General features: G+C 45.8%; 1 protein-coding gene across 1 annotated transcript in view; it reads right to left on the minus strand.

Moving 5' to 3' along the window:
• The window catches only part of SLC6A3 (solute carrier family 6 member 3), a 581,644-nt gene that overhangs the window by 105,036 nt on the left and 449,409 nt on the right, over positions 1-27,199 (minus strand). Inside the window, exon 6 of the mRNA XM_086966890.1 lies at positions 7,356-7,459. Within this exon, the coding sequence (XP_086823016.1) occupies positions 7,356-7,459 (104 nt within the window). The remainder of the gene's footprint in view (positions 1-7,355; positions 7,460-27,199) is intronic.

Consider the following 27,199-nt stretch of genomic DNA (forward strand, 5'->3'; position numbering starts at 1 on the left):
AGTATAGTGTGAAACAGAGGACTGCGCGTCGTACCGACCCATATCTCTCCTGAATGTGGAGGTTAAACTCCTGGCAACAATCTTGGCCCTCCGACTGCGGCAGGTGATTCCGGACCGGGTCCATCTGGACCAGACGGGTTTTCTGACGGATAGGGCAACTAGGTTGAACCTTAGGAGGACCCATAACTGGTTGATGGAGGTGCACTGTCGGCAGGACTCCCATTTGTTTATATCCTTGGATGCCGAAAAGGCGTTTGACGCGGTGCATTGTCCCTTTCTCGAAGGAGTGCTGTCCAGGTTTGGATTTGATCCCAAATTTAGGCAGTGGGTGAGGTTACTGTATACGGATCCACGAGCCAGAGTTAAAGTCAATGGGGTGCTATCGGAGGATTTTCCCATAAGAAGGGGGAACCCACAGGGGTGTACCATGTCCCCGTTGCTCTTCGCCCTAATCATAGAAGTAGTAGCGTGCGAAATTAGGCAGAACAAGGATATTAGGGGATTTAGAATAGAACAGATGGACCCGCATGAGGAAAAAATATTGCTATATGCGGATGACGTCTTATTGTATATCACTCATCCTGTCACCACAATCCCGGCGCTGTTTACCACACTGAGCTGTTATGATGCCCATGCTGGCTATAAGATAAATTGGCATAAGTCAATTTTATACGATCCTGGGATGGGGGGGGACTAGTCCTATTTGCCTGGGGTGCTCAGAACTACGGATGAGGGATTTGTGTATCTGGCGGTGTGTATGACCCTGGATTTAGGCCTCTCATATCAGAGGATGGTCAAGCGGGTGCTGGATAACTTTGCCGAGGACGCTGCTAGGTGTAAGACGTTCCCCCTCACGATCTTAGGCTGCGCTGCCATGTTTAAAATTATTACGCTACCAAGGTTTTTGTATGCCTTACAAAATGAATACTTCCCACTTTCTCGTCAGGTTTTCACCGATATAAACGCAGAGCTGAGATCACTGCTATGGCTGGGGAAACAGTCCAGGATAGCACTGGGAACTCTGCAAAGGAACCAGTATAACAGAGGGATTTCCCTGCCAAACATCGAAGCCTATTATTGGGCATAACACCTCACCCCCATTAATGACTGGTTGCACGCCCCAGCAGCACATCCCACGTACTGCCTGGAGAGGAGAACTATGACGTGACGCACCTGCCTACACTATGTATATGGGGGCAAGGGGAAAGAACGACGGCACTCAGCTACTAGGGTTACGCTAGGGATATGGGAGACGGTGACTAAAGCAATTGGCTGGACTCATACACCGACGAAACAGACCCCAATATGGCATTGCACTTGGCTGAAGGAGCTGAACAAGCTGCGAGGGTTCAAGAGATGGGATGACATCGGTATCTCTGTATTGAGGATCTGATGAAGAGGGGGGAACTAAAGTCCTTCCAGGGCTTGAGGGCGGAATTTGGGCTGCACCACACGCAGTATTTTAGATAGGCGCAGTTGTGACATGTGTGGCGGGCGGAGGAGGCGCTGGCTGTGCCCTTACCAGAGTATGCACCGTTCGAAGGGCAACTGTTGCAGGAACGCATCCCGTGTAAGGCAGTTTCCCTGACCTACAAAACATTGATCAATAATATACTGGATGGGCTTGCAAAGCTCAGAGAATTGTGGGAGCAAGATGTGGGGAAGATGGATACGGTGGAGTGGGAGGCCGCCTTGATGCACCCGAGGGAAGTCGCCATCAAGTCCCGCCTGCGGCTTATCCAGTATAAAATCTTACACAGGGTATTTTATGATAGGGTACGTTTACACCACATGGGGAGGGCTAGTGACACAAATTGTCTCAGGTGTGGTCAGGAAAGGGGGATTTTTATCATACTGTCTGGTTGTGCCCCATCATACAGATGTACTGGGCGGAGGTCTTGGGGGAGTTGGCGGAAGTCCTGGAAGTCACTCTGCTGCTAGATCCCAAATTGGTGCTGCTAGGCATAACAAATGATATTGACCTAAGTCGCCCACTCATGATCTTTGTAGTTCTGGCTCTGGTGGTGGCTAAGAGGGATGTGGTGCAGGCGTGGGGGGCCCCCACCCCGCCGAGGTTGCATGAGTGGAGGAGGGGTATGGACCTATACATGGCAGCAGAGAGGGTCACGTACAAGGCAAGAGGGTGCCCTAAGAAGTTTAATAGTGTAGAATGTCCTGGTGTGCTGTTGGGTGCTTACTTGGACTGAAAGGACTGTTGGGTGCCAGGAGGAACCGCCACAAAGGACTTCTCCTCTGCTGGAGGGCCCTGTGAGCTGGCCTGCCTGCCTGCCTGGGCCCAGCTCTACCCTATGTATGCCCTGAGGTAAGGGGTGAAATAACCTGAAGTTGCTGCTCCTGTCCAGAGCACAGGCGGGACTGGACTGTCGTCCTTCCTGTTACTTTGGAAGAAAGTGTGTGGAATGCTCAAGGGTGCTCCCTCGTCAGTTCTGTGATCAAGGGGTGACGGCGTGTGAGAAGCGCTCTTGTTTTTATTACCCTGCCTTTTGTTTAGGGGCAGGAGAGGGGAGCTGAGCTCAATGACTAATCCCGTGAAGAAACAGGAAGTCAGACTGAAGCTGTTCCTGGCTGTGGGCAGGGCTCTCGTGAGAACGAGGAGAGCCCCGCATATCCCCTTTAAGCCCGACAGGGGATCCAGCTTGCCAGTGCATCGTAAACTCTTCATCTTTTACCTCCTTTGAGCCCGAGAAGGGGGCTCCTGCAGTGGGAACAGCAAGAACAGCCACCACGCGAAACCAGAAGTCAGGTGAGGAGAGCCTGACCTGGGGCGTGGCGGGTCAGAGGAAGTAGCGCTGGAGCCGGACGTCAGGCAAGCCTGTGCCCTAGTGTGGCCGGGCTACTGTATTGCGGGTGAGAGCCCCACATGATGCCCAGAAGGGGACGGAGCCTCACAGGCTCCCTGCTGCCATATCCTGTTGATTGGCCCTATAAAGAGGAGAAGCCCCGGTGAGTGGGGCTTGCATGCACACTGTTTGTGCCTGTTTTATGGTCACAGCAGCACCGCCGGATTGCAGGCAGCTGAAACGTGGGGACACGTTTCAGTTGCACCCCGCCCCCTGTGACTTGTGCACATGTCTCTGCTCCATCGGCAGTCAGGTAGCCAGTTTGAAGGCCTCATGTTAGGAGAGCCCTGACTTGGGACAAAGGAAATTGCTGGGAAGCCCAAGACGGGCCCCCGAGGTTCAGACCAGCTAGCCTGATGTTCGCCCTCATGTTTAGGTGGGGCCAGATGTGATGTGGCGATATGGTGTAAGTATCACCTAGGGTGCAGTTGTATCCCTAAGGGGGGCCTGCTATGTTTATGGAATATGAACTGCGCTACGGCTGACGATGTGTTGCATAGTATGCTTCTCTAAGTAATGCCACAATGTATGCCTAATATGTATATGGTAAGTGCGCTATTGCCAAAAGTTACTGGTTGGTTTTATTTCACTACTAGTGAGCTCTAATGGTTACGACAGTGGCCCGATTGGCCAAGTAAGTGTATATAATCCCTGTAAAGTAATACCTAGTGCCAGGTGGCACGGTGCCTATATGTGATCGCATTCTAATGTGTTTTATGAGTCCAACAAAGGCTATTTTTTATATAATCTTGTGTGGAATTTCTTTTGTGGTGTGTCGCTGCTGTGTGAGTGTGTTGCGCAAACGCTTTACACATTGCCTCTGGGATAAGCCTGACTGCTCTGCTAAGCTACCAAGGGGGTGAGCAGGGGTTATCTTCAGCATGTAACTCCCTTGCCCTGACTAGACTGGTGGTTTCTGCCTGATTTAGGCACATGCCGCAGCCAACCAGAAATCACATTTCTAACAGTCTGCTGATGCAGATGGCGGTTCAATCAGCCCAGAACTAAAAATGGTAGGGGGGGGACTCCGTCAGCTCAAAGACGTACTTGTAACCGCCGCCACAGAGGAACGACGGGATTCCCGCCAAGATCTAAATCAGTCTCTAAGTCAGAAGGTAAAATCTTTGATTAGGACAAACTTAGCTAGTGTATCTGACCTGTGTTCCATTGTAACCAGGCTGAAATCGCACTTAGATCTCTGTAAATGGTGACCTTAGACTATCACTGGCGCTTAGCACTGTTTCGTGTTATTTTAAAACTTTAAACCTTCATATTTTCAGTTTCCATTCTTGGATTTGTGGCATTTGGTGTAATTCTGTTTATTAAACCTTTCTCTATTTTGCTACCACAGTTTGGGATTTTATTGTTTGGCATTTTCAATATATTATTGTTTTGGTACTACATAAATACTTTACACATTGCCCTAAATTAAGCCTGTCTGCCATGTGCCATAGCTACCAGGGGTCGAACTTACGATAATTTAGTGACTATAAGAGTTTATCCTGACAAGAGTCGGGATTTATTCCTTGAGAATCCTAAATATTAATCCAATTTCTTCAGAAACTATAGCTCCTCGTTCATAAGAAAAATAAAGGCAATATGTAGCTCATATGAAACTAGTACCCACATGGTAGTCTTTTCATGGAGTAATGAATGTGTTTAGGATGGAATCAGAGCCACAAAACCAGAAGTCTGATACAGATTCAGGTCAGCACATATAGTCCCAACATGACTGCCTCAGTGAGGTGGGGGCTATTAATTTGGCAAGCCCTGATTTACTGATAGAGGGGCTTCTGTTATATTGAGGGATCAGAAATTAACAGGAATTACAGGTTACCCCTTGGGAATCCCATGAGCACTGAGGATATGCAGAGGGAATCTGTAACTTCATGTCCAATAGTAATTCTTCATTTTCCACTGCAGTTTCCCTAGAGATTTCCAGTAAAAACATGTCAGGTCCACGTAACTTCAAGGACCTCATAATTCTCGATGGAGTTGATATCAGTACAACCAGCTCCATAAGGAAATACTAATCTCTCATATAATAATGACTTTAGAGGCAACTTACTAACAAGTGCTCACACTTGCTTAACCTCATCGCTGCGGATGATATTTTCCTCCTGTGCTGGGCCCCAATGATAATGGTTGTGGTCGTGACGGAACCATTCCGTCATCAGCACAGCTCAACCGTGACTGATGACGGAATGGTTCCGTCACCAGCATTGAAGGGGTTAATGACTATTTGCTACTTTCTAGTCACCATCTGTCACCCAATGGTCACTTCTGCTGTATGCTTCACGGGCATTTTAATGGTATTCAATTTACGGACTTTGGGAAGTTGGCCTTGCTGTGTGTGAACCCATGAATGCAGATCATACAGATGTCGGGAGCAAGCATTAACTCTCTTGATCATCTTGCTGGTTGATGGCTAGCGTATAGCTTCAAGCATACAGCAGAAGTGACCAATGAAAAGGAGGAGGCCAAGAACTATGCCAGATTTTACCAAAGAGCTATACTTAGGGGTTGGATCAGTAAACTATATCAAGGTTGGACCACAAAGAACAAAACAATAAAGTACAGTAACTTGCCTGAACCAATTGAGAGCGACTACTCACTGCTAGGAGCAAGAATTTGAATTAGTATGATCATGTAGGCAGTGGTGGTGGCCAGCTATGGGTAGCGGAGGGGGCGGTCAAATAGGGGCAAAAATATATAAACTAAATGCATGCCGGCATGAACTACATTATTGTTTTAAAGTTAAAATGTTTAACTTTAAAACAGTAATGTAATGTACATTGTTGATTTAGGGCAATTATAAATTAAAAATGCATTTCGAAAAAAATTAAATAAACACACTTATCTTATGGAAACGTCCTTGCTACATCCCGATGTTGTTTCCTTGGGCCAGCAACTTCACTAACCAATCCTGGTGCTGCTCTCAACCAGTATGATAGTGTTGCCAGGATTGGATGAAACAGGCTCTCTCAGCGCTCCAAAGAGCTCTGGAGCCCTTGTTCAGTCTCAACCCAGCTGGCAAGACAGCTGGGTTGAGAGGTTTAAAGTGTGCATGTCTGGCTGCCCATCGCAAGACAACCGGCCAAAGGGACATGCACACTTTAACGTCAGCAGCGCCCCCGCCTCCTCACGGGGGGGGGTATCAGCTTGGGATGGGGGTTTTCAGAGTCAATGAAAAATAAAATGGTAATAATGTCTATTACCATTTTATTTTTCATCTGTGGGCATTTAAACTAGTGGGGGGACGATCCTCCGCCTTAACAGAGGAGCCGCCCCTGTTAATCAACATTGATTAATCATAAACTCATTCAATACGTTATGTATCGAAATCCTTTGTGTATCATACACAACATGAACTGTTTATGACACAACATTTATAATACACTATCCAACCACAAAACCGTGATTTGTGCTAAAACTGCACCAAAAATAGAAATACACGGGCAGAATTACAGTCGAGTTCAATTCATTAGAACATAACATGATGGTACTGTAACCAATCAAAGTTCCAATTATAATGTCCGTACTCCCTTTTGTTAAGTAAACCAGGGTTTGAGATAAGCCCCTTGGCAAGGAGAGGCTCGTGTTTTTGCGGGGGTTCTCTCCCAATGATCCTGTCAGTAAGCAGTTGCTCTAAATTGATTCAGGCAAGGCACTTTATTGTTTTTTTTAGATTTTTAGCAAAGACATGTCAGACATTATTGCGGGCCCCAGTTCAACATTTCATGGAAAACACAAAACCCTCAAGAATCTAGTTTAAATGAATAAAAAAAATTGCGTATACTACTATGAAAGGGGGAATATGGCAGGCAGCTCCACCTTCCTGTGCAATCCAGCTGTACAGCTGTTAGCGCCTCATCATTATTAATAAAAAGAAAGGCAGACTTGCTTCAGTATCTAAATAGATTTTTAAGTATGAGGGCCCTGAAAAAAGGTAAGGCCTGGGGACCCCCCCATCCTCCTTGTAATTAAACATTACTGACATATATTGTGTGTTAGTTTGTTTTATGTGGAAATCCGGAAAACCTGTTATGAATCCTTCTCTCCTGGTCCTATGTAATAAAAAACAGCTCATCTGACACAGCATACAGTTTACTTCAACCCAAAAGGAATTATTCACCTAGTGTGTATTAGTATATTTAAAACTATTGGAAAGCATGGTACTTACACCGAATAACGGACTCGCTATTGTAAGAGCAACAAGGTCAACAACAATGGGTTTTATAACGATGTATCTTCATTTACAATATATTCATGAGCATTTCAATAAATTTAACACTCTAAGGGAATACGATTTATCGTAATTTGTACACATTTTCAAGTCTTTTATGTCCTTGAAATTAAATCAAAAACACAAAGCTTGCAACAAATGTTCTCTACATAGAAATGAGGCTTTAAAGTGGCAATTAATTGCAAATAAGACGGTTTTGATCAGGCATGCATTCACCGACAACGAACTGAGCGCGGTTCAAGCCTTACCTGTAGCAGTTGTTGGAAAACTTGTTGTAACTGGAAAAGGCTATTAGCACACCAAACCCAATGCCGAGCGAGAAGCAGATCTGAGTAGCTGCGTCGATCCAAACCTGCGAGCAGGCCCCAGATCCGGGCACAAAGGAAAGGCGGGAAAGGAGAGAAAGGAAAAGCTGCTATTAGAGATAATTGCAGGAAACTCTTTCAGCCCAAAGATGAAAGATAGTGCTGAATGCTCGGTAATTTTGCAAATTACTGTTGAACGCGTGTGCCCAATTCAATTTCTCAGATTGCTACTTCTGCGTTTTACTGTCGTGAGCTCTTGGAGAGACAAATTGTTCCCGGGTGTTAGCCTTTCCCATGAAAAGCAAAACAACGGGTCAACTTTACTCACGACTCTAATGGCGCATTATGAAATATGTTTCCCCGTTACGCTGCCCTGCTTTATTTTTTGCGCAGGACGGGAAACTCTCCGTTTAGGTCAGTAGTGGCCTAATGAGCTGGTAGACAATTTTACGCGAACATTTTCACAATCGCTGCCACCACTGCGCGCTCCACTCTCTCTGAAGATACTGGTTAAGAATCAGCTTTTGAGTACTGAGGGGCGTATTTACAAGCCCTTATACCGCCTCTACGTCACCTTTTCACTAATTAAAAGTGAGGCAGCGGCGGCGCAAGGGGCTTGTAAATATGCTTCGTTGAACTTCATGGATGCCGTGTGGTGTGGTTAAACAAACAGAAGCAGGGCCGGACTGGGAACCCAGAGCAGCCCTGGCAATGTTGACGAACCAGCCCCCCTGCTGCTTTTGTTACTGGTGGCCGATATAGAAGCACTGCCACAAAACCAGCCCCCAGTATAAAAAAAATGGCCCTCACCATAGCAAAATCGGCCCCCAGCCTTCCTTGTAGGGAAATGCCCGATGCCCTGCTGTGCACTAATTTTCAAAGCCCTCCCACTGTCTCGTTTCATCTCTGCTGTCTTAACACGAGGTTCACGAGCATCAAAAGCACTTTCCCTTCAAACAAAATCAACAGCAAAAACAATCAACATTTTCCTAAGTCCCACCCAAACCCCCCCACCTCCGGGCAGAGTATGCAGAACTCCTTCCAGCTCAACTATTGGTTAGAAGGGTACTGGTCACCGTACACCTCCCTCCCTCCTCTCCTCCTGCTCCTCAGCTAAAGTGGTAACTACAGAAGACAAATATCGATGTGAAAAAGCTCACAGAGGCTGACTCGACTCAAGGACTGCATTACAATAGTAGTATTGACAAAGCCAATAGGCTGTTCTGTTGTACACCACATGGGCACATTGCATTGAGAATTTATGTAGTGATTTCTATCCCCGAAGAGGTGCTGAATCGCCCTCCTAATAGCTACACACACGTTGACATACATAAGAACAATTTTTAAATAGCTGTTCATGCCACACTTCTGCACATGCCACACTTCTCCCATTTATAATGACTATAAATAATAGGTAATATATATATATATATATATATATATATATATATATATATATATATATATATATATATATATATCAACCCACGAAGAGGTCCAAAACTGAAGACGCACACTATCAGCGGGTGCTCTGCGCAAGGGTCGGACCCAGACCCATATTTCATTCACTTTTTTTCCAAAAGACGCGGCACTCAAGGGAAGGTATAATATTCAAGTGATTTTATTAGATAAAGCTCAACTGACGCGTTTCAGCCTCCACGGCCTTGATCACGGTAGGTGAGTCCCTTCTTTGTTGCACTTATTTATACGCCCACAGGGTGACACTACAAAGATTCCGAGCTTCTTGAATAAGAGCTGATGGCACCACAGTACCATTGATACGTCTACATGGTTGACATACAAATGTACCCGAAGGCGCAAGCTAAAGAGCTAAATATATCTATATAATTTTTTTAAGTCAAAACAATATATATATATATATATATATATATATATATATATATATATATATATATATATATATATTTATTTTATTTATTTAATTATATTTTTTTCCAAAAGACGCTGCATTCAAGGGAAGGTATAATATTCAAGTGATTTTATTAGATAAAGCTCAACCAACACGTTTCAGCCTCCATGGCCTTGAGCACGGTAGGTGAGTCCCTTCTTTGTTGCACTTATTTATACGCCCAGATGATCTTAAATATTGCATTGTGGGTGATGTAGTGCGCAAATTTAGAAGACATTGGGCCATATGTAGGTGGCCAAATACCGATCGGTAACACCGAAAATGGGTCATTTTCGGTGTTACCGACAAATATTAAGCCACGTGAGATGTACGTAATACCGATTGGATTCGATAATAACGAATCGGTATTAAACATAAGTTACCGACTTGAAATTACCGAAACAATGAATACCCAATCGGTAAAAACGATCCGGTAAAAAGCCCAAAAATGCTATGTAGCTAACCTCGGTAAAACCGATTTTGTCCAAAATCGGTAATAACGATTCTGTATTTAGCACGTTTCAGGAGCATGTGGTAATCAGGAGCAGTCTATATAAACAGACCCAAAATGCATCAGTGTGAACACAATGGCAGGCCTCTATGTCATTGCAAGGCGGCTACACCTGAGAGCAGCAGGAATGAGGATCTGGAGACGTGAGGAGCGGGTGTACAGATTACGCATCACTCTGTTCCAATTGACAGACCCAGAAATACATGAGAGATACAGATTGCACCCAGACACCATCCTGGAGCTAATACGGGACCTAAGACCCTATCTGGAGCATCAGACGCCAAGGGCCCATGCTATCCCCACCCATGTGCAGGTACTCTGCTGCCTGCACCTCCTTGCATCAGTAAGTTTTCAGGGTGTGATAGCAGCAGTCGGTGGAGTGTCACAGAGCTGTCTATCCCGTTTCTTCAACACCTTCCTGGACGCCATGATGGACAGAATGGAACATTACATTTCCTTCCCCAGTACACCGGCGGAGCTGCAGAGAGCCAAGCTGGAGTTCTATCAAATTGCCCATTTCCCCCACGTGATTGGCTGCATCGATGGAACCCATATTCCCATCTGCCCACCTGCAGCAAGTGAATACATTTACAGAAACCGCAAATCCACCCACTCAATCAATGTTCAGGTGATCTGCAATGCCAAACACATAATAACAGACATCGTGGCAAAATACCCCGGGAGTAGCCACGATGCTTACATCTTCAGGAACAGTGGCATACATACACGTCTGCTTGCTGGTGAATTTGCCGACGGATACATACTAGGTAAGTAAATGTCACACACCCTGATGTACACCCTGGCACAAGCTGTTGGGCCCACCAATCAATGCCACTTACTTCTTTTCATAGGTGACAGCGCATATGCCCTCCGGCCGTATCTACTCACACCATATCTGAACCCAACCACCCGAAGGGAGAGTAGATACAATGTTGCACATAGGAGCACACGCAACGTGGTGGAGCGCACTTTTGGTTTGCTCAAAAGCAGATTCCGTTACCTCCACAAAACAGGAGGTGCGCGCCTGTACAGCCCCATCAAATGTTGCAAGGTAATTGCAACGTGTGCAATGCTACACAATCTGGCCACTAAAAAAGGAACAGCAGTGGAACTAACAGAGTCAGAGGACGAGGACGAAGACAACCCTCAACCAGAGCCCAGCTCGGCTGGTGCTGCTATTGAACATGATGGGACACAGAGACGGGCAGAGATTACATCTAACTATTTCTGAGTGAGTAACGACACTGAGCCATTTCATGTTACATGTAGAGGTGTTTATTTGGCACACCTCCAGCATTGTGAGCATTGTCCAATTGGACATGGGTTACATCACCCATCACATGCATGTGGACAGCCATTGTCCTTCACTTCTTGCGTCCCCGTGTTGCACGTGCACGTTCCCCATCGACACTGTCTTGTGAGTTTGACCGTTCCTGTGCTGGTACGTTTCGCCCACTACGCCTCCTGCACTCGGTGGGTGATGGTGTAATGCTACCACAGCTGGTAGCCTCCTCACTGTCCCCCCCCTTCCATATTGGAGGCCTTAGCATTTTGCATGAGCTCCAGCACAGAGGTCATGGACACCATCCCCCTGGCCACATCCCTGCTGCAATGCGTCATCTCCTCCTGCATGGCATTGGACCGGCGACACATCAGTGATGTCGTAGCGGACAGCCGGTTCACCGACTTGGTATAGTCCTGGAATCTCAGTCTCTCCCGGCGCATGCCAACACGGTCCTGCTCCAGCTGGCTGCAGAGGTTGTCCACCGAGGTAGCTACCCTCTCCATCCCTGCAGACAAATGCTCCCCCATCTTGTGCATATGTCTGTTGATGTTTGCCACCTCCCTGTGTAATTTCTTCATCTCTCTCCATTGCAGGCGCTGGACCTTCAGCATGTTGCCTTCCAGTCCAGCAAACACACTCTCACCCTGCTCAGATGCCACTGGACTGTCTGGCCTTGCCCTGCGGCGTCTTGATGTGAAGAGGGCGCCCTCGGATGCAGGACCAGCCCACACCCTGTTGGATCTTTCTACGCTAGGACTTCGTTGGCGCTGTCTGCCCTCCTCTGACGACTCCTCCATCTGCTGGAGGGTGATCACGGCATGCCTCCTGCGTGACAGTGGTGGTGATGGTGGTGGTGGTGGTGGTGGTGTTGGTGAACGTCGCAGTGGTGACTGAGTGAGAGGGGATTGCGGCCCTCCCTGGTGCAGTGGTTATGTCTGTGGTGGAGGATTGGCTGGCTGCGATGGCGCAGAGCTTGTGTTCCCTGCAGGCATGCTGTCTTCATCCTGTTCACTCCCCTCTGGCCTGGCTGACCTGCCTCTGCTGCCCTCAGCTGCACTGCGAGATGACTCGCCTGAAATGACACAAATGTAAATATACTCAATGCTCTGTCTGCATTGCCATTGCATTAAATTACATGCCAACAGTGCACAGTGGTTGTCCTGACCTATCCATTTCAGTTGCCATGCTATTGTGTTAGCTGCCTTGACAGTCCTGATCATGAGTTCACACTGACTACATCACCCAGAATGCATTGCAGGTAAGCAGTAAGACATGGTGTGGAGTGGGATCACTTTTACCACTATGGGGGATGGGGTTGGGGAGGGGGTAGGGCAGCATGCTGGGCATGCTTCTTACCTTGTTTTCTAGCTGCTCTGGCGGAGCTGTCTGCGTCTCCTATGCCACTCACACTCTCCCGCTGGATGGTGGACTCCACCATCTGTTCCAGTGGTGTTGGTACTGGGGCTCGATTTTTTCCTCCACCAGTTTTCCCTGCCAGCCTATGTCTCTCTGCCATCCTCTGTTTAGCAGTTTTTCTGAGGTCGTACCACCTCTTTCTGATGTCCTCTATGGTGCGCAGGGTCACACCTATGGCATTGATCTTGTCCCGAATGCCACTCCATATTTGCCTCTTCTGTGCCTCTGGCACTTGGTGGGACTGTGCTCCAAATAGCTTGTGGTAATCTTGGGTGACATCCTGGATCAGGATCTCAAGCTCCTTGTCGCTGAACTTGAGTTTCCTTTTTCTTTCACCTCCCTCCTTCTCCCTGTCCTGGCTTGCCATGCTTGTTCAGTGCTTATTCTTCCTTTCTTATGGCTGTGTTGCTGCTGGCTCCTCTGCTCTCCTGCCCGCCTGCCTGCCTCACAGTGAGCTCCAGGCCCTGTGCACCTGGCTGGGTGTGGCAACTTCCTGTTTGGGAAGTAATTGGGTGTGTCAGGATTGGCTGATTCACCAAAACGCTATTTTTTAAATTACCGAATCAGTATTACCGATTTTGGGTGTGGATTCGGTAACACCGATTCGGTAATAGCCTTTCGTTATGTATTTTTATTACCGATTTGTTCAAACTCAGTATTCAATACCGATTTGCAACGAATCGGTAATGTTTAACGATTTTTTACATACATCACGTTTACCTCATTCTTAATACCGATTCGGTATAATTCGGTATTAAGGATTCGGTATTCGCGATTTACCTACATATGGCCCATTCTTATCAAGGACACGACTACAGGGCCCTGAATGGACTCATTTCAATGGCCATTGGTTATTTCTTTACAAAACATAAGCAGTATGGTAAAAAGACCACATCCCTGGACGCAGAGCCGCAGCACACATTTTGTTTTCCAATCCACACATTGCAGTACCTCCAGTATTGGCGCCCTAGTTCCGAGTCCAGGGAAAACAAAGACAACAAAACAAAAATAGCGCTTCACTGGCAAACTCTGTAAATCGAAAAAGTAATGCCACCACGAGACGTGCAGGACTTTTTACGTTCTATATCCAAATATAGATTAGAGTAACATTAATGCATTTATTTTCTTATAATCAAAGAATACTTTTTCTTTCACACCCCCCTCTTTTTCTTCTACACTCTTTCTTTATACTCTTTGTTACGCTTTTTACTCATTAGCCTTTCTGACTTTCTCTCTTTCCCTTTTCTCGGGTTTCTCTTGCTTTTGTTGCCCAACCGCTTTTTATCTTTTGAAACTCTTTGTTAAAGCATTAAGGTAACCATGTTGTTCCTGCTTACATTTCCCATGGTTTGCTAAATGTTGCATTCCCTATAAGTGTTTTTTGTAGGCCCCATATTGCTCTTGTCTAGTGCGTAATTTAAATTGAGCCACATTCAGGTGTTTATAGCGGGCAACAATTGGGTTGTAGTTGAAGACAGTGGGAGTTTTTCTCAGTGGGGCAGTATGGTGTTCAGTGGGGGAGAGGATGTGGCACTATGGTCAGAGCTGCTGAATTTGGAACTGCGAACCAGGTTCAGCCTTAATAACCAGTCCACTCTCCTGCGAGAGCACAATCACATGCTAGACCTTAGAAGGCTTCGCAACACCTTAGAAGCCCTGGTGTCTTCGCACCAGCAGGTGGACCCTAGCATGAGAAGTGTAGGTTAACCTTCAAGGCTTGTCCACCACTATCCATACTGAAGTTCACCTCCAGTCTTGCGAGCAGGACTTTGAAGCAGCACGCCCTAGAACAATAGTGACTCTGTCACTGATGTCACAGAACCCTTGAGAAGGGCCAGCTCTAGGGTGGTGTAACCAGTGTGACCGCACCGGGTGCTGACTTTAGGTGGTGGCATCATGTTTGCAAATATATTATGGTTTTAAAAATGCTTGCTGCCTCCTTCCCGGCCTCCAGCAATTTTCGGCAACAATAAAAATGTCATGATGACTCTGGTGATTAATGTTCTTCCTAGAGAGAGATCAGAATTTTGTCTAGTGGAAGTTTTGACTCATGGGAAGGTATCTCAGAGGGTTAATGTACCAGCTGCAAAGAACATGTGCTATTCAGATCACAAAGTGCAAATAATGTAAATAGGTCAGTGGGTACTGCTTTTGTCAGAGAGATCTTTTTGTTACTTGCAGTTTACAAGTTAAAATCCTAACTTAGAACAGTGAGCTATAAACTGTCATCTAAGAGCTGCATACAAACTGCAAGGTATAAATGAGAACGTTATGCCACCCCCCCGCCCAGTCTTTGATTATCCTAATGTCCCAAAAAGTGTTCTTTTGGACAGAAATCAATTCTGATTATTAAGGAGAACCCCCAACCATGGTATTATGTTTTAAATTCGGGGTATTGTGTTTCTCCAGACCAATCACGATAAAACTATACGAGCTACTAGTATGGTTGTCATGTGACTCCTACACCTTGTAATCCTTAGTCTTATGTAACATTTTCTATACAGTGATTTACGGGGGCACACCAATTGCAATACATCGTATTGCATATATCTGCTGCTATGCCCCTGTGGACTACAATATGTGGGTATGACCACCCGCCCCATAAAAATCCGCATCTCTGAGCATAGAAGCAACTTCCGCTGCAAGAAAACCAATACCAAAATGTATAGACACTTTGTGGAACAGAACTACACGGCTGATTCACTATCTTAGATGATTCTGGAAGCTACCTCAGACAAATCCAAACACACTCTGTTCCTGAAGGAACAGAGGTGGATACACCGATTGGCCACAGACAGTGGCGGGCTGAATGAGGACATCCCATGGAGTGCACTGTAAAGATTGTGTATCACACTACATCGGTAAAATTCCCATACTGTTAGCCGCTCCCTCAATATTATCATACTTATCACTGTTACCCTAGTATTGAGGTGGGCTCCTTAATCACAAAGTTGATTTACTTAATCCTATATGTCACCTACTATTGGATTGATACGCATTTTGTTGTCACTACATACAGCACCAATTAATTAGGCAGTGTAGGTTGTTCCACCTTTAATGCCATATAACGATGTGCAAAAAGCAGTTATGATGGTTTTTTCTTATTGTTATGAATTTTAACTACGACCGCCAGTTTCCTCTCATGATTCGGCACTTGTGATTCAATATGGGGGACACATGTGATTTAATACGGGGGATCCCTTCGTGTTTCAACACCCCTCTTTTAGTGTAATCCTGAGATACTTACTCCACTCTATCATGGCTGCTCCACTCGCAACCACTGTCACATGACCTTCCAACAACGCGCGTTTCCGGGATGTGAGCACAGCAACGCCCATTTCCGCTATTTCTCCGCGGCCGCCGCGTCGGCTCTTCACTATCAGGGCCCGGCAGTGATGGGTAGGCGCAAACTGTACTGACTCAGGCAGATGGAGTAAGTGACTGTGAACATGATCGTATGGCTGGCTCCTCCTTTCACGGGGTTTACGGGGACTTAATTTGGTTCCTATGGCTAGCAAAGTGCGGGTTCTATACTTGTTGTTAAGTATGGCTGTAAACATGATTGTATGGCTGGCTCCTCCTTTCACGGGGTTTACAGGGACTCAATTGGGTTCCTACGCCTAGCGAAGTACGGGTTCTATACTTGTTGTAAACGACCTTTCTTTAACGGCTATCTTTTACATCCGCTCAACACCAATTAACCAGCAAGGGCTATCGCTGGAGGCGCTACTAATGGAGTGTCCACTTCACGATGCAATCAGACCCTTTTTTGTGTTGTTCTGTTTCGTCTTGTAGTTCTCACACGGCACCTTAAATTATGACGACTGTAATCCAGTCCCATCGAGACTCAGGGTTGCTTTACTAGCCCATATCTACCCCATTTTCTCTTCGCGTTGTATATAGGACAGCTTGTTTTTTATGAGTCCTACCGGCGCATATTTATTACACTCTGCATGGTTGTTGTAAACCTACTCGACCCCCGAGACTGTAGCCAAGCACAGGGGATCCCCAGAGACCATGCAAGATGTTTCTAAAGCATGCAGTCTAATAGGCTGCTTTCAATTTACAATGAATGTCATACATACCCCAGCTTCTAACGCACACTTTGAGGCTCTCTAACACCTCTATACCTCTCCCCAGCCTTAGTTACAATGGCTTCTCCCCTGATTTCAGACCCTCTGGGCACTGTTGACACCTATTAACTCTAACTATTAGGTGAGTACATTTCTCCTGTCTATCCAGATACCCTGCCAGATATGAATGCTGCTGCAAGCAATTGTTTTTACTGTTTTTAAGACACCTACATTTGCCACCTTGGTTTTAGTCACATACTAGCTGTACCATTCACTATTTTTTTGGTGAAAATTTCTTTATTAACAGGATATATGAAAGCATGTGCAACAGTGCAGGTTATTCACAGTACATAATTCACACATTTGTATATTATGGTCGCACTGACAGGATATACACATTTTCATTTTTTCGTTAGTTTCGCTAAAACTACCAACCTGAACTCCCCCCTCCCTCACCCTCCCCCCCCAGGCACTGTCCTACTCATAATTACATCAGCTCGTGGTGCCGGACACTCTTACACATGGACATTTCGCGTGATATGAGAACCCTGCTACAGCCGTACTAGAGGCATATAGGATGTGACGCTTTCATTTAGACACTGTTTGTGCACCTGTAGTTGCGTGCAACGGGCCCCTCCTATTTGGTGGAAGCCGTACGGGGGGCGTTATATTATTTGGATTTGTCTTCATTCCTGTTGTCCCATATCTATGGTGTGTTCTGAGTCTGTACCATTCCCTGACGCAAAGGACCCCAGCAATGCATTCATTCTAGGGAGATGGGGTGTTTCCTGAGCCCTCTACGTTCCTCGCGTTGCAATGTTGCACTCTCAGCCTTGCCGCACCTCACTAACTCCGCCCTCCACATCTCAGGGTCTGGTGGCCTGGGTGACTTCTACCTCATGGTTATCACACGCTTCGCTAAGATCATGGCTAAGTCTGTGAATCGTGTGCCAACGCTCTTTTTCCGTTCCACGGGGCCCAATCCCAGGAGGGTATATTCCAATGTGGTGTATGGTTTGGCAGGGACTAGTCTAGCCAGGTCGGTCTGCACTGTGGTCCAGTAATACCCTAGTTTAGGGCAGGGCCATAGCATGTGTACTAGTCGGGCATCCTCCGCCCGCACCTTGGGCATGTATTGGGAGTATCAGGGAACATAGTGTGTAGGCGGTGGGGAGTCAGATATGCCCTGTGCAGGAGCATGAGCTGTATGAATTTGAACTTCTGGTTTCTCGATACCTTTTTAGGATATTTCAAAATCCGGTCCAATTCCTTGTCCCTGAGCGGTCTCCCAATGTCGTGTTCCCACTTATCTCGTAGGGGTTGTAGTGAAATGGCCCTGCCCTCTCTTATACCATGCGTTATCCATCTGGTCAGATGGCTGCCAGACCCCATGAGATACTGCATTGTGAGTAGCTGGTTTGTGGGTGGCTCTTTCCCATCCGGGGCCCATACCTGTGCTATGTAACATTTCACTCCTGCGTGTAGTAAGAACGACCCTCCAGGTGTGAGGTGTGTAGTGCGAAAGTCTTCGAATGTCATCATCTTGCCATCATTAAAGAAATCCCCTACTTGTGTCACTCCCAAGTCGTGCCAGTCTGTAAGCATATGGTTCGAAAGCGTTCTCAGCCCAGTTGGTAGCCCTAGTAGTGGTATCGTGGGGGCGTAAGTTGACGTGGGAGAAGTGTACTTCACTGCTCGCCTCCAGTGTTCAATCGCTATGCGGAGTGGGGGGGTGTTGACCGCGGGATCTCCGCCCTTGGGAGTAGCAGGGCATGGACACTCCCCTTGTTCCATTCGGAGTCAGACATATCAATTTCGTGTAAATTGCGTCCTGCCAGCCAGTAGGCGAGCCATTGCAATTGACATGCGAAGTTATATGCCCGGAGGTCTGCGACCCCCATACCACCCACAGTTGTGGGGAGCTGTAATTTCTTCAGGCTGATACGCCGCCTCCCGGGGCCCCAAACCAATTCAATCAACAGGGTATCCAGTGTTTTGAATACAGTGGTGGGAATTCTCAGCGGCAGACCGGTAAAGTAGTACAACAGGCGGGGCAGGACCACCATCTTGGAAATAGTCACCCTGCCCGCCACTGCTAGCGGGAGCGGGTTCCAGAATTGCACTTGTGCTCTTAACTTCGTAATCGCCCTTCCTATGTTGCCATCTAGTAGATCCCTTGACTCTCTGTATACTTGTATCCCTAGGTAACAAAAGGTGTGTTCCGCCACCTGGAAAGAATAGGGTGCAAAGGGAAGGTGGGTTTCCACTCTGATTGCAGAGAAGAAAAATCCATACGATTTGGGTTCACTAATCGTAAGTCCCGACATGGTGCTGAATCTATTAAATATTTCAGGCACAGGGTCTAAATCTCCTCCCAGATCTCCGAAGTAGAGTATAATGTCATCCGCATATGCTGATACCACATGCGTCATCCCGCCTCTCCGTATGCCCCTGTGTTACGCAGACTCGCGGAGTTTGCACAGTAAGGGCTCTAGTGCCAGTATAAATAATAGTGGGGATAATGGGCATCCCTGCCTAGTACCTTTTGCCACTTCCAATTGTGTTGATATGCATCTGTTTGTGCGGATCCGCGCCATCGGATATGTGTAGAGCAGCTTTACCCAGTTAATGTACTCTGTCGGTATCCCAAAGTAGTCGAGTACCGCAAACATGTAGTCCCATTTGATTGAGTCAAATGCCTGTTTCAGGTCTAATGATATGCATCCCTCCGCGTCTGTCCGTCCCGTTGCATCTAGCATGATTTGGCTGAGGCGCCGCAGATTCATAGCAGTGCTCCTGCCCGGCACGAAGCCGCACTGGTCTGGGTGTATGAGCGATGGGATATATTGAGCCAGTCTAATTGCTAGTATTTTACTTAATATTTTGTAATCCATGTTTAGTAGTGATAGTGGCCTGTAATTTGCTATATGTAGGCTGTCTCTGCCCGGTTTCAGCAGTGACACTATTAGGGCTTGCAGTGTGGACTGTGGGAGACCCCGGGCTTTAAGTGCCTCTTTATACACCTCTAGGAGTCGTGGTGCCAGAAAATCTATGAAGGCTCCATAGAATTCCACTGGAAGGCCATCCGTGCCCGGGGCTTTGTTCCGTGGGAGTGCGCGAATAGCCTGGCGTATTTCTGCTACCATGATAGGCCTCACCAGCTCCTTCCTCTGTCGTTCCTCAAGCTTCGGTAGTTCCAACCCCATCATGAAGTCCCCAAGAGCCTCGTCTATCATAGGGGTGTGTGGGCCGTATAACGTCCCATAATAGTCTCTGAATGCTGTGTTCACACTCAACTGCGTTGTTGCCATGGACCCCCCTGGGTCAAGTACCTCCATTATGGGCAAGTGTATCGGGTCATCTTTTACCAGTCGGGCCAATAAAGGTCCTACCTTATCCACCTGCACATGTTGTCTACTCGTGTACTCTCTGTAGTCTAGGATACGTAGCTCCTCTAGCAGTTCTGCGTGTTGGATGTGTGCTTCTTGTAGTGGCGTGAAGGGCACATTCGTGCCGGCAGCTTCACTCTCTAACATGGCTAGGCGCCCCTCTACTTCCCGGAGCCTGTCCATCACAGTGTGCCTCATGCCCACCCGTGTGCTCATCGCTTCTCCCCGGATCGAGACTTTAAAAGTGTCCCACTCCACTTGGCGAGAGCTCGCGGACCCACTGTTTGTGTCAAAGTAAGTTGCGATGGCTATCTCGAGTGTTGTGCGGAATGTCGTGTCTTCCAAGAGATCTGGTGTAAGGCGCCAAGTTGGTATGGGTGTTGGGATCCTGCCCCACTGGAAACTAACTTCCACCGGGTTGTGGTCCGAGAGAGTTTTGCCCATGTGTTCTGCCGTCATGACTGACCCCAGTAGTGATGTAGTGCAAAAAACATGGTCTAGTCTGGTGTGCAATTTGTGGGGTGGTGAATAGAATGTGTACTCCTTGTCTAAATTGTGTTTAGCTGTACCATTCACTAGTATGTCATGATGTCACTATGTGCTCACGGTCACTATAAAGAATGCATTTTGTCCCTCACCTGTGGTAACAGTCTCATTTGTCTCCCAATTTAGGCAAGAGCAGGTGTTAAACAGGTAATACAATTTGTGTGCTTTTTGTAAACTGACACTTATTTAGGTCATGTTTTTGTAGATAGTACTTCTGATATTTATTAGGTCCTGAAGAATCGCATGTTAATGAACTTTAAGCGAGAAACTTGTTGACCATACCTCTCACACCTTAGTACTGTCTCGTACGTGGAAACTTAAGTTCCAGCGAGTACAGACTACTCTTTATTTTATTTGTGGCAGAGGATCACCAGAATAAAATTGTTTTCTGGTACCTCGTGCCTCATTTCATCCTCACCTACACCGTCTACTCTGTTCTGGCCCCTCACCCACACTTCACCCATCGGCAGTTGGATAAAAAGATCTCTGATAAAGAGCCCCTCTTCGAGCTGTGCCCGTTGGGTATTGCATCGCCTACCCAACGAGGAGCATTGCCTATGATGAAGCATGACACTCGCAAGGGTGTGTGAGGCCATTATATCCAACACAATGGATACCCTGGGTTAGTTCGCCATTGAGCACTGCCCCTCGCTTCTTAGTGACCTTTTTTTCCTTCCCTTAGGAACAGCCCAGTCTCCCTTTTGTTGTCCTCATTGTCCAGGGCTCCGACTGCGCCTGGACCTTCCACTCACCCTTTTGACTCAGCCCTTTTGATCATAACCGTTCCCCTTCCTCCCCTCCTTTTTGATATATATATATATATATATACAGTGATTTACACACATATTGATTGTCTCTGTGTGATGTGTGTGATGTAAAGTGCTCTGACACCCTACAATGGTATGAGTGGTGCTGTAAATCAAATTAAATGCTTCTGAGAGAGAGTGGTTATGGAGAATTGGGGGGGGAGCACAGTTAAAGGGTGGTAGTGAGGGAATCCATGGCAGAGGTGGTCATTGGGGGGGGCACTAACAAACATTAATGCACAGGACACTACCAGTGCTATGGCTGGCCCTGCCCTTGAGGCCAGTCTGCCTCACCCATAGGTACCTCCATTGGCCTTGTTTCAGCAGTATTAGCTGCAACTCATCAGGGATTGACAATGCAGGATTTGCACGCACACCAAACTAAGTTCACAAACTTCACAGTCTCCCTGCTTAATTTACAATCACTTTTAACATGTGCTGCCTCCTATTGGGCCACTGGAATTAATTATGCAGCAAAGATTGACAAAATGATGCGTAGTGTTGACTAAATTATGCTTTAAAAATAAGGCTGCAGCGTAATGAAGTATATTTTCAGATATTTTATTATTTTGACGTGTGTACACATGCTAACAGTCTCTGGAAAGATTTTGCCTTATTAGTACCAGTGTAACATACAAACGCAGCAGTGAGAAAGGTGCCCAGTCAACCTTTGCAATAGGCCATCCACTCCGCAGCAACAGAAGTCACATTTTTTATTAACTTTTGATATGTTTGAGCTACAAACAATTTATTATTTTAAATGGTCAGATCATGCAGCAGATCTTGCATTATGAGGCAACTATGGCAGAGCCATAATTTTAGAGAAAACATTTGTAAACTAGGATATTTTGCCATTCATGTTTGAACTGCTGTTGTGGAAAAAGGGAGAAGTGCTGACGACAAAAACTCCATGGCTCAGAGACAAATGGCATGTGTTTCCACATTTTATCGTATTTGGTACATTCTGTGATTAGAAGCATATCCCACTTTGTGAATATATTTTAATGTCAATAACTCATTATAACCTTAAATAATCATGTGTATCCATTGGTTGATTAAACTGGGCAGTGAAATGCCAAACAAATACAAAAAATTGGGAAGTCTGCGCATTCTGGCCACACCTCTGGCTCAATCCACAGATCCAATCCTTGGGTTATTCCCGCCCTCCGATTCTCCGCCCACTGTTCTCCTACTTTTTTCCCCCACTTCGACCACTGTGTAAGACTCAGTATCCCTGGACCTGTGATGTGCCCCCGCTGCGGGCGCCGCATGTGCCACACATTTACAGTGCAGGGCTTCCCCATAAGGGAGCTGGCCATTATTTTATCCCTAAATATGTGCACGTTGTCAGTTTGACATTGACTACACGTAGAGGGACTCTAGGTTTCTTTTAGAAAATATAGCTAACATTTGGACCTATACATTTTATTTTGTATAAATTAATTGAATGTGTGTAAAATTTTGCAATGCCCGGGGAATTCTAGTAAAGGGAGCACCCCTTGGCGAATCACTAGCGTGTGTGAGTGCTGTATTATTTATTACTGACTTTGACGCTGTGCTTTAACTTTGGATAACATTTATCATGAATTCTAGCGCCAAGAAGCCAATATTGGTACATATGTGCACTACAAATAATCCCTAACATACACTGTGCATACAGTATATTTAATCTGGTGCTTTAATCATAGGGTGATTTTAAAGTATTCAGTGCTGAAGACAGCCTTGATTGGTGTTGGATCGAGGACCCGAAAGTCTGCACACCTAGCAGTCAGAGATAAAGCAGCTTGTCAGAAAGTTTAGCATTTTCCCTACAGGCAGTGTTTGTTGGCCGGTGGCAGGGTCAGTCACATGTCCTGGATTCCTGTCATTTAATTGAGTCCATCCCAGTTCTGCGCCCCAGTGTTTCTTGTGCCCCACCTGGTACACATCATGTCGGAGGATGGTGATGACGTTAACATTTTGCACCCCCCTGGAAAGAAGTCTGCGGACGCCCATGAGGACCAAGGGCGACAGGAGGCAGAAGCAATGTTTCCTTATTGCTCGACCATACCCCCACCTACCACTTTGAAAACGAGCCCTGAGGGAACAGAGTCTCACTCAGCTTCAAGCCTGTAGGCTGAAAAGGAGGCTCAGTGAAAGACAGTATTTGCCTAGGATCACTTCAGTTGGTGAAGCAGGGAGTCGAGATTGGCCTACCTTTTCACACTTCACAGTTCAGCTACCAGAAGGGTATCTCTTTTTAACATCTACACCTAATGCTTTTACCTAATGAAAGGTTAGATTACAGTTTGGGTGACAGGGAGAAGCCACTGTTTTGGGTGGGTATTTTTACCTAGCACAGGAAGTGATGCAAGAAACATAATCTGGTCCTTATGAGTAACCTTTACACACATACCTTATTAATATTTTTCATATAGAGCCTCTATACTCAGTTGATTATGATAGAGCTTCCTTGAAAGCTAAGTTATTCACCCACGGAGCTAATTGAACCAAAAGCTGGTGGCCGTGTTTTGAAGGGGTCTTAGCCCAGTTGGCAAAGCTATCCTGCTAGAGAAATTGAATGGGTGAGAATCTTATAATGCAGATGTAAAAGGCAGAAAAACTTTCAAAAGGGTATTTTTAAGCACAGGATAGTTTCTCCCACATGATGCAGCACCAAAAAGGCTTGAGTGTGCGATTTCGGTGTTAGCTAGATGAAACCACTGGAGGACACCTGTCCTCTAGTCCCCCAATCACACAACAGATAGCCCAATGAGAAAGTTACAGTTGTCTTGGTACCTGCAATACAGACTTTATCTCTCAAATGGACAGCAGTAGTAAAGAGATATGACTTGTAGTTAATTGATCTTACACAACCATGTGCCCCCGCACCACAGCTTTCTGCACCCACCACATATTTCCCGTTTGGAAATGCAAACGCAGCAACTGAGGCCTACTATCCTTTGCAGGCCCCATTCGTTCTTGCTCAACCAATCACAGAGAGTCACAAATAGTGCCCTATCTCATGAACATTTTTTTAGGCAAGTCATTTCACAATCCCTTGTGATTGGGTAATTTATGATGTGGACAGAATCAAAAAGGAATCCACAGGTCCAGTCAGGCTTGAACAAGCCGATAGAGCACAACAGAGTGTTAGTCTTCAAATCTCTCCACAATCTAGGAGGAGTCCTTTAAAGAGGACGGAATCTGATCACCCACCGAGGTGGCATGCTTCATCATCTGGGACCTCCTCTTGGTCGCACACCTTAGTGCAATCAAGGGCTACAACCCCCTCCCTAGAAGGGAGGAGCTCAGAGATGTTTTCAAGTGGTCAGGACCTATTATCTACTAAATTCACTGTGTATGAAGCAGTATGGATGTTTTCAAGGGTGATGGTTGCAGTGCATGCAGTGTTAAAGTGATTTAAAATTGCCTACCAGGAAGAAAAAACCTTTATTATAATCTAACCTGGTGTCAAATCTAAAAACAGTGTGTATGCAGTTTAGAACAAATAGCTGCATTATTCCGAAAAACTAGGTCTACATGTTTCAGCCATTTAGATCAAATTATGATCTCGGCCTTCCTCAGGACATAGAAAATTAATTTCTACTGCAAAGAAAGTGAAAATATAAAATATTTTTTACATGGTATGTACATATCCAATTTAAAGTGGTTGGATACGATACAACCTACTTTGTCCTGCGTCTTCATATTAATATGAAATGTCACAGGAATTTGGACGAAACCCATTATTTTTCGGGTGCACTCCTCACCTCACCTGGCAACAGCTCAGGACGTGAGGCACCGCTTTGTCCGTCGGTACCCCGGTCTGGCCAATCACAGAGAGTCACAAATTGTGCCCTGTCTCATTAACATTTTTTAGGCAAGTAATTTTACGATCCCTTGTGATTCGATGATTTATGATGTGACCTATTAGTACATAGGTCACAATGAAAATAGTACATCCATTTGAAAACCAGTCAGTGTACAAAGTACACATTCTGGGAATTATTGTAAGTATACCTGGTGCTTATTCTGTGGTTATCTGACTTCAAAGCCAAGACCAGTGTTCAGGTTACCAACCAACGCAAAACACTCTTCCTCGCCCATAGGCTAGAGACTGAGGGGCTAATCTATGGGATTTTGGTATAGGGCAGAGCAGCAAGGCACCTTATTGCACTGACCTACACTGAAGTGAAATGGCAGGGATACATTGTATTTAAGCAATACAGTGCATTCCTGTCCTTCCTCCCTGAGCTGGCGCCATCTGGGCAACGTAGTGCCAATGTAGGAACCCATGTACCATGGTGCAAGGGTGCCTCTGTTGCAAGCAGGATTGTTTTTCTGAGGAAATGGGCTCCTTTCTGCACAAAAACAGTCCTAAGAGGCATTTAACGAGGATAAATAAACATATTTCTCCTCATTACACCTCACCTTGAGAGATGTGTGAATTTGGCACTTGCCCAGGTTTACATCACTTTGTAAATATGGGGAAGTGTCAAATTCCATGGGTGTTGTGTCGAAAAACCCACTGCAACGCCCATGGAAGGACTTTCGGGCGCAGAGTAAGGTGACACCGCCTTTTGCGCTGCATTGCCTTACTCACTATTTATGAGGCCAATCAATGCCACGCAGGGTGGCTTTGCAGGGTTTCATAAATTGAAATGAGTGCCCTCTGTCACACATGTACCACTTTACATGGTGCAAAAGTGACGCAGGGTTCGCATAAATAAGCCCCAAAGATTATTACCAATTGAAAACAGTGCAGATACAATAAATGTAAAAAGAAGCATTTTTTCGCATGCATAAGCAAAAGCATTGCACATTTTTGAAAGAACATACAATATGATTACCACTTAAAGACAAAGGAGATTCAATAAGATCTAAATAGAAGTACAGGAAATGCTACAGAAGACAATGCGGCCTACAAAGTATCGGAGCCACATATAATCCATACTTAATTTTTCTTTTTACAAATTAAGCACTGCGTCCTCCCCATTATTGCGAGGGTCCCCAGGTTGTAAACAATCTAAAATCTTTAGAGACTTTCTGACACAAAGGAAACTTACGAACACCAAAGGCAGTTTTCCAATATGTGGCAGGACATATGCCCAGGGAGACAAGATTACTCTTTTTAGTCCTCAGTGCATGAGCTACACACACGCTTGGACATGCTCCTCAGTACAACAGATCTGGAACTTCTGACACACGAGTAAGAATACTTAAGCCACACAATATCTGATTTCAATCAATTATTATGGTCTGAAAAATATGAGCTTAATTTTTCACTCCTCTCTCTCATTTCAACAACAGATTGACGTACTAGCTTCTACCTGTTTTTTCATCTAAAATCTTTGAGAAAAATGCTGGCATTTTTTCCAGCTTCAGCACATTCTCCTGTTGTTTTGGCCTTAATTAGTACTCATTTGGATTATTGTAATACTGCATATTTAGGTCTTCCTTCGTACAATATTCAAAATCTCCAAATATCCAAAATTGCCTCCTGCAAAGTACCACTCATCAAGGGCTAGAATAACGCATTTTAGTGCTAATTGTCCACATCACTGAACTAAAATGATGTCACGCATTATTAACTAGCTAGCTCCTACATGAAGCACTGCAGGTGACTGAGTCACTGTGGTTTATTCCTCAGCAACCAGTGCAGTGGGGATCTTTCCCAGGTCGAGGAGAGGTGTATAGCTATGGAGAACTCTGCCTGGGCCTGCCAGTTGTTTACTTTAAAAAAATAGCCACCGTAACATTCATGTGATTGCTTCATAGATGATGAAGCAATTACATGAACGTTACCTTAACAGTTGTATCTGTCTCTTTTTTCAGCCGCCGTTTCTGCAACAAGTGTCCTAGTACATGAG

Source organism: Lissotriton vulgaris, chromosome 4_1 (assembly GCF_964263255.1).
Source record: "Lissotriton vulgaris chromosome 4_1, aLisVul1.2, whole genome shotgun sequence".
In the NCBI taxonomy this organism is placed as follows: Eukaryota; Metazoa; Chordata; class Amphibia; order Caudata; family Salamandridae; genus Lissotriton; species Lissotriton vulgaris.